The following is a 16,611-nucleotide window of genomic DNA, read 5'->3' as shown; positions in this document are numbered from 1 at the left end:
ATCTTACCCACTCACTTACATTGAAGATCAAGAATGAGACTTATGACAGAGACGAAAGAAGCCATGCTAACCCTACACTTCGCACTTCAAGCGAGTGTTGCTAAAGCAATAGAAATATAGTTTTCTTTAGGTTAAGCCGTAGGACTCATTCTTCCATACAACACAGGTTACTCGAATACATCAATTGCCAGGCGAAGAAAATGGACAAGAGGGCATTGTTTGATATAATTTATCATATCAATTTCACCAGAGAGAGTAGCCTGAATTCCTTAGAAGGTAGACTTCTAAAAGATCTTTCATATAAGGCCATTGACATCGGCCATTTGATAAATTTTGAAATCATATATATATATATATATATATATATATATATATATATATATATATATATATATATATATATATATATATACATACATACTAAGATTTATTATATTTCAACCTATAGTTTTATATATTTATTTACGTTATAAGTACCAGTACGTATTTTTGTTACTTAAAAGGTATGTGACAAATATCATTTCGACTTTGTCACTGGAATTATACCAGACTTCAATTAATGAACCAATCAACCTTACTTTGAGAAATCCATTTACATTGTCTACATGCCAAGCTGATATACTCGTATCAAAGTATTCATTAGCTTTGTTTTTCCAAAATAATGTTATCCCCAATTGCTGGAAAGCATAGTTTTATGAGGGATGAAAATAAAAACAAGAAATGGACACATACATTTTACTCATCATCACTCTCAAGGAAAAGATCGTTTTCCTCGTCACTATCAATGTTGATGATGACCGGATCTATACTGTCTTGAATATTATCTGAAAGCCAGTAATCATCTTCAAAATATCTTGATCTCCTGACAGCGCCAGCCCACGTCTCCCCTGTTACAGCAAGCCTGGCCTCTTCAAGCCTGGCATGAGATCAGCACGGGTAAACCGCTGCAACGAGGAGCGCACCTGTCATTTCATACAGCCCCACACCTGCTCGATGGCGTTGAGCTCAGGATGGGCAGGGGGCAAGCGAACCACTTCATGGCCCCATTCACGGATTATATTATCCAAAATGTAAACTGGTTTCGGCCGGTTGGCCCTGCATATCTTTAGAAGCTCAGGGCGTGTTGCGTGAGCTGGATACTGTATTTTTCGAGACCTGAGCCAGTTAACCAAATCCTCCTTTTTTGTAGCTGTTGTTAGGCATCGGCTATCTCCTGTCAATTGGCTATGGTATGGGGCGTTGTCTAGCACCAGCACCGAAGGATCCTCAAATGACGGCAGGAGCTGTGATGTTAGCCACAGAATAAATATTTCTGAATTCATTTCTCCATGGTAGTCGCCGGTTTTATTTTTCGCAGGGAAGCATAAAAATGAATTTTCTACAAAACCTTTAGCTGTACCACCTGCTACCACCACAAACCTCTCTCCTTCTCCTGGTGGCACCTGCCGGCTGTAGGTGGCACTGGTGACAGATTGAGGTGTGTCCACCCACTCCTTGCTATGTTGCATTCTCGTCGTAAACCACGTCTCATCGACATACACTACTTCTCTTCCTTCATCACGATGTTGCTGGAGGGATCGTAGAGCATCAACTCGGCGGCAAACGACGTCCAAAGTTTCTTTCCTTAGGTACATTTTCCGCTGGGATGTTTTGCACTGGAAACCCATGTTATGGAGGATTCGCCATACTGCCTTCTCAGATGTTTCTCCAGGAATGATATTTAGCATTTTAAGTTCTTCCGCTAAAATGGTAATAGTGAAAAATCGCTTAGCAGCAAACATGCTGTGCACATGTCTCCTAATGGAACCAACGGTGAAGTTGTCAAAGACCAGAGGCGAAGTATTTGATGATGCAGGTGGTGTTTCAGGTGGATGAGGATTCTTTCCACGGCTCACCAACACTAGGACAGCGTTCGGAGTCATCCCCATAGCATCAGCAACTCGTTCACATGGCCTGTAGGAAAAAAACATAAATACATTTAAATAAACACACACACACACACACACACACACACATATATATAGATATATATATATATATAATATATATATATATATTTATATATATATATATATATATATAATATCTATATATATATATATATATATATATATATGGCTAGCAGTATATTGCAATATATCATGTACTTATTAAAGTCATAATTTTCTTACCGATTTATACTAATTTTCAGGCGGTTTCTTTCTTTCTCTCTGTTGTAAATGGTGAAGAGTTTCAGCGCATTGTAGTTTTGCAATGGCGAGGACAAAGCAACATAATTTGCCATGACTAAAGTCGAATCTATATGAAATAGTTCAAAGCTACTACTACAACTGCTGCCGATGATTACCTTGGATGTACTAAAAGGGCTCTGAGGTAGGAGTCGAAGTCCGTGAAATTATTTCTGAATCCTGCTCCAGTCTTGCCCCAATAACATCATTCCAAATATAAAACTCTCTCAAGGAAAAAAATTGTTTTCTTTTTCTACTAATGTTTTTATTTTATTTTTTTTTTATTTATTTTTTTTTTTTGTCGCAAATCTAAAATTTGTAGGAGTCCGAGTAGAATATCTCTCAGTGCGATTCCACACCCCTGTTTTAAACCTCTTCTATTATGCTCGATAATTTGTGTTAACCATCTAATCATTATCTTCCACCATAAAACATTTTATTGCTCTTCCGGCTCATTTTATAAATGTGCAGTACACAGTCTTTCCTAAAAGGGATTTACTCGGTAGCCTAATAACAATGGGAATGAAGGAAAGAAGGCAAGAAGGAAGGGGGGGAGTACTAGGATAGCCATAGGTGTAAACACCGAAGGAGGGTTGGGGGAACCTCTGCGTCACAGTTACGTCATTAAGTACCACTTCTTCGAAACGCTCTGAAGGAGGGGAAGAAGTTCCTCTTTTTTTCTAAGAGCAAACGGCTTAATTAAGCACATCTGTCAATTCATTGTACCACCAAAAATTAGGCCAATGTTTGAAACATTCATTGCTGTAGTTTCATGGAAATTCATAAGCCGGTTTGTTAGATATTTAGGAAAAACACTATTACACGGCCTCTGGAAAACGAGAGTAGGTGCTGTGACTCCAGTTTTAGCAGCTCTAATCAATCAATCACCAGGTCACAGCGACGAGTAACTTACATAGCTGAGGATGCCCGGAGAGTGAGGACAGGGGGGCGGTTTCCTAACCTTTTTTTTTTTATCTATACCCGTTAGGCATTTTTATAGATTCCTCTGTACCCATAAAAATTGAGGATAAAAAGAAAAGCAATGAAATTCATAGTCTGATATCATTTCAATGTGAATTTTTCTGCGCAGATTGCATAAGAACATAAATAGTAATAAGGAAATTAAAAAAAAAAACACGACATTGTGCAATTTCAATGTCGATTACAATCATGTATTACGAAGTAATGGTTATTCTCTCAGAACCAATATACCCACCGCGAAGGTTGCAAAAGTACCACTGGGGTGACATGTACTCCAGGTTGGGAACTGGTATATAGACTATACCTTGTTAAAGAAAACCCTGATTCTTCGAGAGAAGCCCTTGGAATCTAATCTGAAAAGTTCCGGGATTTTGGAAAACTTCGGCTCCAAGGTTTGCATTTGACGAAGCCATAACAACGAGGTATTTGAGCCTTTGTCTCAGAGTTTGCAAGCTTGATCCCCAATGCACCGGGCCTGAAGCATGCTGAAGCATGCAGTTGAGCGTGGTATCAAAGCATAAAATGATTTTCCAGTTAAGCCTGTTCGACACGACTGCCGATGCCAAATGTATCACCAAGTGTGATTTTTTCAAAGGATACGGGTGAGCGCCGCTCATGGGCCAATTCTCGTCAGATTTTAGCACTCACGACTTCTAGGTCCATTTGAATGATAAGGTAATGCCCCGCAGTATGAAAAAGGCCCCCCCACCCATCCCTATCACATTCCAAGCTATGGTAACTACCCTAACACAGGACTGAATGGGGTCGTTACCCAACTGGGCGATATAAAAATCTACAACGACACTTCGGTCTTAAAAGACGAAACGACTTTATGCATCTGGGACCACATAAGAGGATAAATATGTCGAAAACCGAATTCGCTCCTGCTACAAATTGTAGGCCCGAGGTACAGACCAGCCTTTTAAAGCAATAACCAAAAGTTTGTTTATTTGTTTGTATGGTGTTTTTACGTTGCATGGAACCAGTGGTTATTCAGCAACGGGACCAACGGCTTTACGTGAATTCCGAACAACGTCGAGAGTGAAACTTCTATCACCAGAAATACACATCTCTCACCCCTCAGTGGAATGCCCGAGAATCGAACTCGCGGCCACCTAGGTGGCAGGCCAATAACCAAAAGTAGCTTTGATTGTGCAGCACATTCATCAAGACACGGCCTGCGTTGTTTTCTTGGTATGACATGGTACTACTACCAGAAGTATTGCCAGGATTGTGCAAGGCTCGCAAGCACGCTTCACGGAACCCATACAAAAGGAACAGAATAATTTGTGGATGGCCCAGTACCAAGAAGCATTCGAGGCACTGAAGTCAACGAGTTCATTATCTCTCGCGATGGCGAAACGTGACAAATTTTAAAACTAGTTTTGTATTTTCCCTAACTATACAAACCTACGGTCTTTGCATATTCTTATGTAAAGACAGACGGTTTGTATAGAATATTGAGCGGCATTCGAAACTGCAGTGATTGCTAATGTTCTTGGACCTGCACCAGACTTCAGCTAAATAATCATAACCCTAGATTACTCCTTGCAATATTTCTCGAGCATAAACATGATTATGCAAATCGTATAACACTTGCTAGCACCGAGTCTGGCTGTGGAACATCTTTGTGTACTGTACATGTAATCCAATGAATCCTCCTCCATCAAAGGAAGGAGAGAAATGATAATCGGCGTTTCTTGAAATAGTCATTGAGAATACAGGAAATCGATAAAGAGATCCACACACACCAGGCAATATTAATTTCTGAACGATTGTTTGCACAGTAAAATGAATAAGAGTGAAAGGATTCCAGGTAAATTTTTCGAAATCAATTGATCGAAGTCAGTTGCTCGAAAAATTATTTCTGACTATCAATTGATCGGAAGAGAGATTGCTCAAACTACTCGAAAGTCAATATTTATAAATATTCAAGCGTTAAACATCACTGCTAAATACATTGTCTTAACCGTAAATGACCTTATTTAAATTTTCGCATTTTTTTGCTTATTACATCATTAATTCTGGAACCCTCGAACCCTCTAGATGGATTTAAGTTTTAGTGTTAGAAATGGAATTAAAATTTTTATTTTTTTGGATGGCTACAACACAGTGAGCAATAAGATAGTATATTGGGAAAAGGTGAAATGTCCTAAAAAAAATAAACTTAACGCCCCTGTTATCACTGTTGTTATCACGAAACAAAGTGGGGATCACAGTCAGGCAGGAGACTGGTGGAACTTGTAAAAGCAGTGGAGAGAAAGTGAAAGAACACGCTATGAATAGTTCGAGATACATCACACTATACTGCATCATATGCCTCAATAGAAATGAGTGGTGCTGCAGCTGTGAGACTCCCTCCGGTAGAAAATATGAAAAGATCCATAAGCAATACACGGTCTAGAAAAAATGTTTGAGTTACCTCGATCTTGATATCACTTTAAAACTTACAAGGACAAGCAAAGGAGATTTATTTCTTATTCATGGGCCTTAGCTCTGGTCCCACAATGGCCGTGTATCGATTTTTACAACCCAAAAGAATCTCTATTTCTTAGTACATTCTGAATTGGTACATTCTGAACACTGGTATGCTGATGGAACATTTGAAACTCTGCCCTCGAGGGTTCCTTTATTGCATACAATTCATGGTGTGAAATCTGATCATATTATACCCCTTTTAGTCGTAAAAGTTGTAGTAAAGACAAATTAATTTTGATATACTGAAACAATAAACTTTGTAACGAACCTTATTAATCTTGGGTATTCTTTCAAGTTCTGCTTTTCAAGCAATCATTAACTAAATATATTTCTAGCAATTAACCTCGAACAATTAGTTTCAAGCAATGGATTTAAAGAAATTAGCCAGATACCGTGTGGAAGTACGTAACGTTGGTCGTCAAGATAGTCTAGCTTTTAAGATTCTCCCTTCTACTCGAGCCCTCTGTAATTGTAATTGCCAAATAGTATACTAAACATTTTGCAATTAATTTTATGTTTAGCTGTATTATTTTTTGGTGGGGGCGGGGGGAGAGGTGTCAGATCCCTTCCATGCAGAGTCAGTCAAGTCACAATCTGCGTTAGTAAAGTTTTGATGCATAGTGGTTTGGTATAAGAGAAAAATTACCTACTATAGTTGACCATATCCTTTTCGAGGCCATTTGTCCTTGGGCAACATCATGCCAGTCCTCTGCACTGACCTCTCCCACCTCATTGTCCCATTATATGCTCCTCGGAGCAACACCATTTGTTAACTCAAGCAATTTTTAGTTCAATTATCCGTACACTTTGGGACAAACTCAATTTTATTGCAACTCATTTTGCTTTGATTAATTTTCAACTAGTACCTTAGGCATTAGTCAGCTTATCACACAGAACAGTAAAGCTTTTAACTGTTCATTTCAAACAACCATCCCATCTAACAACTTTCTGTGCTCGCTGTTAAGTAACACCTTCCCGGGCTCGCTTTTCAGTAACTTGGTTCCATATTTCGAAATTGCGGCAACTGGTTAAATTATTGTAGCCAATAATTATTGCTGCCACTAACTTATATTATGAGAAAATACATAATTGACAATGCAGAGCATACTTTTAGATGTTTTTCGTTGCAAACTTTTTTCTGGCGACACCTACTACGATGGTTATTTTAATGTAAACATCAGGCCATAAACTTAAAATATAATGTAACTGAAACCCTGGTTTTAATATCACTACATACCTGGTCTAAGTGGTAATTATTCCCGCCTGGAGTCCTGTTATGAAAATTTCTAAGTTTTCAGTCTTATCAAACTCGCGACTATTAAAAATCTGTATTAGTATAGTTTCTCTCAAATTACAAAAACCATATTAGTTTCGGGCATTTAACAAGCTGGACACTTCAACTTAAATATTACGTGATTGTAAAATAAGTGTTTTTACTTCTGGTTTTATAAGAAAATATATCTATTTTAAAACCATGGAGATATTTTTAAGATTCTACTTAAAAAGTTAACAGCTTAAATGTTCTTTGGGGATTTAGTTCATGGAAAGAAAACTAACCAGTTTTCAGTCATTGGTGAAGGTAAAATTTCATATACACGAGGGTATCATTTAATACTATTTATTTGTGGACTCCAATAGGTAATTATACCTTGGAACCATTAGTGCAGGACTTGCAGCTTGAAGTATCAGTAACGCCAGGGTCCATTCTCAGCTCATTTTAAGACAATGAGAAGCAAATCATTAAACTATGGAGTCCTTGAATAACAAGTACTGTCTGTAAAACAAAAAACATTTGTAGAAATTTGTCATGTCATCATGCAGAAATTTGTCATACACCAAAAAATTAAATCCAAGATTATGAAGTCAGTAAAATAAAAGTTATGTTAGCTTTTAATGAACTTTAAAGCCTACACAATATAAAATATTCTCAAATACAACCAACCACTTATCAAGCCTCTGATCACAACACATTAGAAGTGATAAAACCTGGACTCTGAGGTACCCTTTTTAAAGCCTCTGACCAGAACACATTATAAGTGCTAGCAAACCTAGGGGTCAGAGGCACCCCCAAAAGAGCTAAATGAAGTGCCCACAAGGAGGACCATTTAAAAATCTCGAGACGCCAGAGTTGCAGAGGACAATTACAAAACATGCATTTCCCAAAATTAGAAGTTTAAACTTATTGTGGGCATAGGCTTACTAATTGTATAAAATCTATAGCCAAGCAAAGTTTTGGGCTGTATTTGTAAAAACAAAGGCCTGCTTATTGTATTTGTGTGTACCATTTCCTATGCCATTTCCTAAAGCTACAAAAAACTAAGTTTCAAGTTAATGAAAACTGAATTAGGTTAATTTGAACTACGAAAAAATGGAAGCTAATATTCGTAGATTCAAAATAAACGTGGAAGCTAATTTACGTAATTTCAAAATTAAAAATTATAAAGTATCCAAAGAGCAAAACTGAGTTATATCTTAGTATTACCAAGATATTAATTTAAAAAAAAAACAGATTAAAAGGCATAAAAATTACTGAACTCTTAGACATTACTAGTTAGAATAAAGGTGTTTTAGGTAAAATTGTCCATATTAATCAGCTTTAGCTTCTATAGTGTTTATTACCAGACTAACTAAAACTATAGTTACGTTAAAATTTAACTGAACACAGCAAAATTCGTAAGTTTTAAATATTAGCAGGAAAGTTCAAGTACTTTTCAAAAGCTAAGACTAATTCTAAAAATTATCAAGGTACGTTAACCTTAAGTTTCTAAACTAATGCACTTACACCTGAAAGGAAAATTAATTAGTAGTTTTGTATTAAAAGAAAACCTACGCACCTGTTCAAAGGTTCTGAGGTTCATTTACATTAACGTATTAGTCTGAAATTTGCCTGTAGTGTCGAAACGACCAATATCCAAGTGTAAAGGGTGCAACACCCTTTACACTTTGATATTTGTAGTTTCGACACTCCATATTGGTAAAACTCTCAACTATGTTAATGTAAAGGATCCCTTATGATTTTGAGTAGATGCGTGGGAGGTTTTAACTGTTTATTTTCAAAGTAATAATGAAATCTTCCTTTCTGGTTAGCAAGAGTTAGTTTAGCTATTTCTTAATAAAAAAGTTTAACCACTTTCATAACTTAAACTTATCTTGATTTAAGATGTTCGGTTAATTTTTTAAATTTTTTTTTAACTTTTGTTAATATTTGAAGGTAATGGACTGGATTTTGCAGTATGCACGTAAATTTTAACTTACCTATTTAATTCTCAAAAGCTTGGTAGCTAAAACTGCTAAAGTTTATCTTACATTACCTTTTCAGTAATTACAAAGTTCAGTAATTGTTTTACTTTTTAATCTGTTTAATATGTACTTAGCTTTGCGTTTAAAATAGTTGGAGCTTTTGAAGAATAGCGGTCCCATACGAACCTGGGACCTTTATTCTTCAAAAGGATAAATCTGGAGTCCGTATTGTTAAAAAGGTATTTAGTGGAGAACAACCGCCGAGGAAAACTAGTAACATGATTGGATGTCAGTGGTGAACAAACCTAAAGATAAGCAAACAACTGCTTGTTTGATTGTCAGTACCAATTTTATATTCATAGGGGAGCGACTACATATCCACGGACGATAGATTTGTGTGCTGTCTGTAAGGCCGTGGTGGAACGGCGCTTCGCGCCTTATCCCCATATTTATAGATTCTTGGCAAGCACAGCATGTTCTGGCAAGAGGTAATGTTGAGCTGCACGCGCTAGCCACAGCGGTTAACAGTAAGGCCGTGGCGGAACTACGGGAACTCCAACCGCCGTGTCCGTGGATCTGTAGTCTTCAAAAGGCCCAAACTGGGACCCCTATTCTTCAAAAGGCCCCTGGGACCCCTATTCTTCAAAAGGATTGTATGGGACCGCTATTCTTCAAAAGCTCCAAATCGTTTTATATTTACTTTTTAGATAATACTAAGATTTATTCTTAAATACTTGGCATTTTCTTGTTATTTTATTTATTTTGGAACTTTAACGTAGCAACTTCCATTGAATTATTTTTAACTGTAAATTGGCTACTCTTAATTCTAAGATATGTTTATATTTAGTTTAAAGCTTTAGTAAATTATTGGCATTAATACAATAAGCAGGCCTTTATTTTCTAAATACTCTTAATACAATACAGACTTATGCTTTGCTAAAGGTTTTATGAAAGTATCAGTAAGCCTATACTCAATGCTTTAAGTCTAGTTTATTTTGGGGAAATTGGCGTGATTTCCCTTTGGGCACTTGTTAGCTCTTTTGGGGTACCTCTTGAGTCCTGGAATTGATAGCACCTTTTAATGAGTTCTCTTGGTTAGTCTTTTAAGTGTTTGGTTTGTATTGGTGTAAACTGTATGCGTAGACTTATGTTCATCATTGTGTAGGCATCAGTTCATTAATAGTAAGAACATTTTCTTGTCATGCTTTAAAATTTAATTTTTTTACCATATTTCTACCATTTTTCCCAGGTTTCTACCGAAGTTTTTATTTTACAGAACTCTTACTGGAACATTGGTTTGTAAGACAATGCGGACTATACCACTGTTATTCAAGAACAACTGCGATCGATGATTTGCTTCTCATCTTAAAAAAATTTAAGAGCCTGATGTTACTGATATACTGTTAAGCCTAGTAATGATAGATTTGTCCTGAAGTTTATAATAAAGTACTGATTACATAGGGATTGTTTTGAAGACTCCAGGTATGAATAAGTAAATTGGGACCCTTAAACAAGGGATTTAGTTATATTTTAAAACCAGAGTTGTGTTTATATTAAATATCTATGGCGTGATATTTGAGTTTTAAATTAAAATCTAAGTGGCGCCAGAAAAATTGTGCAACAAAAAAAAACACAAACAAAAACAAAAAACTAAAGTCTGTATTTATTAAATGCTTTAGCACTGGTGGATTTTCAGTTAGTGGCAGCAAATATAATGTTCCCCATTACTATAAAAGATTTCGAAATATGGGACAAATCGCTGTTAGTGAACAGCGAGCATGGGTAAGTGTTGTACGATGGGTTGTTCTGTATGAAATGAACACTGTTGAAAGGCTTTACTTTTGTGAGGTAACAGATGACTTAATTACCTTAAGTTTCGCTCCAAAACTCTATGAATTTAATTTGAACTAAAAATGGGTTGACTTTCAAATGGTTCTACTCTGAGGCGCGTATAATGGGACAATTGGATGGTAAGTAAGTTGTAGGTGTAATTAAATTATTTCTTTAAACCACTAGGCCTACGAAGCTTTATCAAAATAAGGGGAAAAACTTAGTTTAACAAACTAGAAAGACTTTAAACTAGGAGAACCAAAACTTCATTCGTCAAATTTATCCTTAACCTTAAAAGAGACTTGGTGTTTTTGAGTCCAAAACTCCTTGTTGGATCTGAGGTTTTGAGGGAAGTAATTGTAAATTTTCTGTAAATTGACCTATAACGTCATTATGCTATTGCGAAATTAATCATTCCGCAGTACCTTCTCGCAAAGTTTCATAAAATTAAAGTAAAGGTTAAATAATCTCTAAAGGAAAGTATAATAATCTCTAATAAAGGAAAGTTAAATAATCTCTTAAAGTTAGTCATCGCAGTTAAAAATATTTAACTTTACCAATTCATGTGAAAGATAAGTATAGTGTAAGGGCATGATTTACTCAAGTGAACTGAAGCACATAAAAGTAATATTTGAACTTTTAACTACGCTAGTTTTGAGGGTGGTACAGTCCAATTGGAAACCGTGCGTAGCAGAGTCTAAAGGCAGGGAGAAAGGAACGGGCCACCCACCCTATTAGATACAAAATCCCATGGCTTGTTATGAGAATAATGCCATCGTGGTTTTCTTTCTAGAAGACTGCATATGTAAATAATTTTAACTTTAATATACAAATGGTTATAATAGCTCAGTGCTTGGGCACTTTAGGGACAATTTAGCTAAATGCCTTAAAAGGCAAAAGTTTAAAGTAACATTGTTCCCGTCATCCGAAGATCCTAGGCATACATTTTTTTTGGGGGGGGTGAAGGGGGGGGGGGGGAAAGAAGAATGGAACGCTAATTAAAATAAGGGTTACAATGAAGTAATTTTGACTGAAATGGAATGTGCTTAAAAGAAGGCTAGAAAAACAAAACTCCTGTCGAATCTGTAGCATAGGCCTAGATTCATTGGTCCATGTTTCATGTTTTAGCAGTAACAATATTAAAGGTTATTTTTCAGTTTACGGACGTAGATGTTATTTTGGTGTCATGAACATTATTTCATACTAATGCAATGAAACCGTGCCTAGCAGAAGAGTTTGAATAAGAAAATGTGATTTGAACAGTTTTTGAGCATAGGTCTATGTGTGGTCTGAGATACACTGAGATGAATCATAATTACTAAAAACTCATCAGTCTTCTCTTTAATCGGAGTAATTTACAATCTAGTCGTCTGTGTGCTTGTGTTGGTATATTATGAATACAAATTGAGGAGTTTATGATTTATATCGAAAGGGGAGACGTTTCTTTGCTTTTAAATATGTTCAAATATGTTATTGGAGAAATAATTTGATATCACAATAGGCCAACGATACGGGAAACATTGTCAGCCAGTCAGGTGCCACCCTTGCGCATGCCACATCTTCACCCGTGAAGGGAAAAATGTAATGAAGCTGGCTACAGTGACATCAATAGTATGATGATATACGCGGTGACAGTAAGGACGCCGACTGAAGCAATAGTAGTAGTGCAGTAGTTCTGTTTGCGATTTAAGAGGTGATGTAAGAGGTAATGAATTTTAATTAACTTAAACTTTCCCAGATGTTAGCCCTTTTGTTTTATAATGACTATTATCACTATTCCTCGTTTTGGAATAGATCGTTTTTATTATCTTATTTTATTATTCACAGCACGATATTCTCAGGTCTGAAAATATTGAAAGCTAATGGTGGTACGATACTTAGGCATCAAGAAACACTTAAGTCCATTATACAAAAATTGGTTTCACTTCACAAAACTTATTTGTTTTCATGATTTACAAATTTGTGTTCCCTCAGATAACAAGAAGGTGAGAATGAAAGCCAATTGTATATTTTGTAGTATTAATTCAGATCGTTTGACAGTAAATAAAACACTCCTGAATCAGAGAGAAAATCCACATTTTTGATCCAGGGAAATCGGTGGTAAAGTTCCCCTTAACCAGAGTAATAGGTAGGGTAGTGGTAGACAGGATAAGGATAGCCATAGGAAGGTACTGAATCAGCAGACCTCTTTCCATACTGGTGGCCATGGGAATGGCTGACTGGGTAGCGTCTACCAGAGGAGTAGAAGCCTCGGCTTCAGGCTCTGGTTCTGGATCAGCGGACCTCTTTCCGTACTGGTGGCCATGGGAATGGCTGACAGGGTAGCGTCTACCAGAGGAGTATGAAGCCTCGGCTTCAGGCTCTGGTTCTGGATCAGCGGACCTCTTTCCGTACTGGTGGCCATGGGAATGGCTTACAGGGTAGCGTCGTCCAGAGGAGTAGGAAGCGTCGGCCTCAGGCTCTGGTTCTGGATCAGCAGACCTCTTTCCGTACTGGTGGCCATGGGAATGGCTGACAGGGTAGCGTCTACCAGAGGAGTATGAAGCCTCGGCTTCAGGCTCTGGTTCTGGATCAGCGGACCTCTTTCCGTACTGGTGGCCATGGGAATGGCTTACAGGGTAGCGTCGTCCAGAGGAGTAGGAAGCCTCGGCTTCAGGCTCTGGTTCTGGATCAGCGGACCTCTTTCCGTACTGGTGGCCATGGGAATGGCTGACAGGTAGCGTCTACCAGAGGAGTATGAAGCCTCGGCTTCAGGCTCTGGTTCTGGATCAGCAGACCTCTTTCCGTACTGGTGGCCATGGGAATGGCTGACAGGGTAGCGTCTTCCAGAGGAGTAGGAAGCCTCGGGCTCTGGTTCTGGATCAGCAGACCTCTTTCCGTACTGGTGGCCATGGGAATGGCTGACAGGGTAGCGTCTACCAGAGGAGTATGAAGCCTCGGCTTCAGGCTCTGGTTCTGGATCAGCGGACCTCTTTTCCGTACTGGTGGCCATGGAATGCTTACAGGGTAGCGTCTACCAGAGGAGTATGAAGCGTCGGCCTCAGGCTCTGGTTCTGGATCAGCGGACCTCTTTCCGTACTGGTGGCCATGGGAATGGCTGACAGGGTAGCGTCTACCAGAGGAGTATGAAGCCTCGGCTTCAGGCTCTGGTTCTGGATCAGCAGACCTCTTTCCGTACTGGTGGCCATGGGAATGGCTTACAGGGTAGCGTCTACCAGAGGATTATGAAGCGTCGGCCTCATTTGCTCTGGTTCTGGATCACGGACCTCTTTCCGTACTGGTGGCCATGGGAATGGCTGACAGGGTAGCGTCTACCAGAGGAGTATGAAGCCTCGGCTTCAGGCTCTGGTTCTGGATCAGCAGACCTCTTTCCATACTGGTGGCCATGGGAATGGCTTACAGGGTAGCGTCTACCAGAGGAGTATGAAGCCTCGGCTTCAGGCTCTGGTTCTGGAGCAGCGGACCTCTTTCCGTACTGGTGGCCATGGGAATGGCTTACAGGATAGCGTCTACCAGAGGAGTATGAAGCCTCGGCTTCAGGCTCTGGTTCTGGATCAGCGGACCTCTTTCCGTACTGGTGGCCATGGGAATGGCTTACAGGGTAGCGTCTACCAGAGGAGTATGAAGCCTCGGCTTCAGGCTCTGGTTCTGGATCAGCTGACCTCTTTCCGTACTGGTGGCCATGGGAATGGCTTACAGGGTAGCGTCGTCCAGAGGAGTAGGAAGCCTCAGGCTCTGGTTCTGGATCAGCAGACCTCTTTCCGTACTGGTGGCCATGGGAATGGCTTACAGGGTAGCGTCGTCCAGAGGAGTAGGAAGCCTCGGGCTCTGGTTCTGGATCAGCAGACCTCTTCCCGTACTGGTGGCCATGTGGGTAACCATAACCATTTCCATAGGTAGGACGATAAGACCCATAGCTTGGCTCCGCATCTCGCTTTTCAATTTCAGTAGCGCAAACGGAAGCCGCCAAGAGCACAATTACCTAAAATTAAAAAAGATAATAGAATTAGACATTATAATTGGTATTAGAAAGTCAAACGTTGTTACATAGTGAAGTGATAGGTGTTTCCATGATATGCTATTTTTAATATTGTAATTATTTCTTCTTTGATGAAACGGTAAATAAAACAAGTATAGGAAATTCTCTCTGTTACAGATGTAATTGACATATTTTTTTAATGAGGTACCAGATATCATGTTCATTGAGCGGTATATCACAAGTAAAATCACAATGGGTACAGAGATGAGATATGAACAACAGCTTTTCATTAACTTTACCAAAACAACAATACTACAGAAAATTGGAGAGAGAAAGAGAGAGATATAGGTATACAATCGAATTTATATTTCCTCCTAAAAATGGATAATATTTAAGCATAAAAAATGAACATTTTCTGTGATAATGCTCGAATTCTAGTTAACATAAAAGAAATGATGTTGCTAAGTTTCTTAAAAACCAGTCCCTTTCACATACAAAAATACTAAGGATTCTAAGAGCTGTACAAACCAAAAACTTCATTGTTGCTCCTGCTTGTTCACCGTGGCCACTTCGGAGGTAGAGTGTGGTGAAATGCTTGTGCTTCGGCATTTTATAGGCGACTCTGGGAAAGTGTTTGTGGTCGTGCGTTTGTCATTGGAGACTATGACTGCTTTACGGAAATACAAAGAATTGATATATATCTATATATGTGTGTTTGCGTTTATACACACACACACACACACAAACACACACACACACACACACACACACACACACATATATATATATATAATATATATATATATATATCTATATATATATATATATATATATATATTTATGTGTGTGTGTATGCATGTATGTATATATAACATTATATAGATATATATATATATATATATATATATTATATATATATAATTCTTTATGCACTTCGAAAATCTCATGTGTCACTCGCACTTTATACGTAATTATATTTATTATTTATATTACTATAGCGTTCAACTGAATATCTGTGTTAATCAACCAAAACATGCTACATACTTCTAAATTATTTCATGATGCTTTAGTTTAAAGATAATAATCTTGTGGTCGTTCTAGAAGTATTTGTGGGTAAATTAAAGTTTCCCGTATAAAAAAATAGGTTTTGTGAATGATCATGTACCTAATTCATATTAACGAAAGCAGATCCCTTTAAACATCTATAACCTTTCTCTATCTTGCTTTCTTAACAGGGAAAATTCGCGTATAATTTCTTAAGACGTTTGATCGTCTTCAGGCAACAATAAATTCCTATATAAATTCCTGATATTTATGTTAAGTTTATTTAATTTGATTCAAAAGATGTTGATACTTGAGTTTCTTCTTTTTAATGTAAATTCTGTTTACTTCGGCGAATTGCAATGCAACTGTTCAGTTTTATTATTCTCTACACAATTTTCCCTTTAAACGTTTTGATTTAGATCTCCGAATAACGAGTACTTAGTGCGATTTCGTGCACCCTAACGTAAAGTATAAGAAACGGAAATATAAGAATCAGGTTACATAAATGAATACGAAGACGAGGACACAAATATAAAATCACCTGAGATTCTATTTGAACCTCAAAAATATCAATGTTAATGAAAGTTGCTTTTTGAGACGCTCTGCTTAACATTGAGAGGTTCAGCTGCCTTGGAATGATAGTTCGACGTACAATCATTTTCCAGCGATTTCCGTAAAATCCTGACATGTTGACCATTTTCCTAGAGCTACCTTTACACCCAAAGGCGTTCAGATCCTTGTGTTAAAGTGGAATGCCCATTTTTAAAACGCTTTAGTATCTTCTGATGATGTGTTGCCAAGAACAGTTCTGAAATTTAGCAAAGTCCGTGA

General features: G+C 37.9%; 1 protein-coding gene across 1 annotated transcript; it reads right to left on the bottom strand.

Annotated features, from left to right (window-relative positions):
• Positions 1-965: 965 nt before the first annotated feature.
• Positions 966-15,345, bottom strand: LOC135218116 (uncharacterized). Its single transcript, XM_064254261.1, has 6 exons — positions 15,265-15,345; positions 14,020-14,739; positions 13,485-13,934; positions 12,875-13,447; positions 2,172-2,233; positions 966-1,953 (listed from the first exon to the last, which is right to left on the bottom strand). Exons 1-6 carry the CDS (start codon positions 15,343-15,345, stop codon positions 966-968), a joined length of 2,874 nt encoding a protein of 957 aa, XP_064110331.1.
• Between the last annotated feature and the right edge of the window lie 1,266 nt (positions 15,346-16,611).

This window comes from Macrobrachium nipponense, chromosome 9, assembly GCF_015104395.2.
Source record: "Macrobrachium nipponense isolate FS-2020 chromosome 9, ASM1510439v2, whole genome shotgun sequence".
Lineage (NCBI taxonomy): Eukaryota > Metazoa > Arthropoda > Malacostraca > Decapoda > Palaemonidae > Macrobrachium > Macrobrachium nipponense.
Note: the sequence above shows the minus strand (reverse complement) of the source record. Positions and strands in the feature narration are given on the sequence as shown.

Coding starts and splice junctions, on each gene's coding strand:
- LOC135218116 (XM_064254261.1), bottom strand. CDS start 15,345: ATGCCGAAGCACAAGCATTTCACCACACTCTACCTCCGAAGTGGCCAC. Junction 2,234..12,874: donor CTACCCTACCTATTACTCTG/GTTAAGGGGAAC, acceptor TACAATGCGCTG/AAACTCTTCACCATTTACAA. Junction 1,954..2,171: donor CTGAAAATTAGTATAAATCG/GTAAGAAAATTA, acceptor TTTTTCCTACAG/GCCATGTGAACGAGTTGCTG.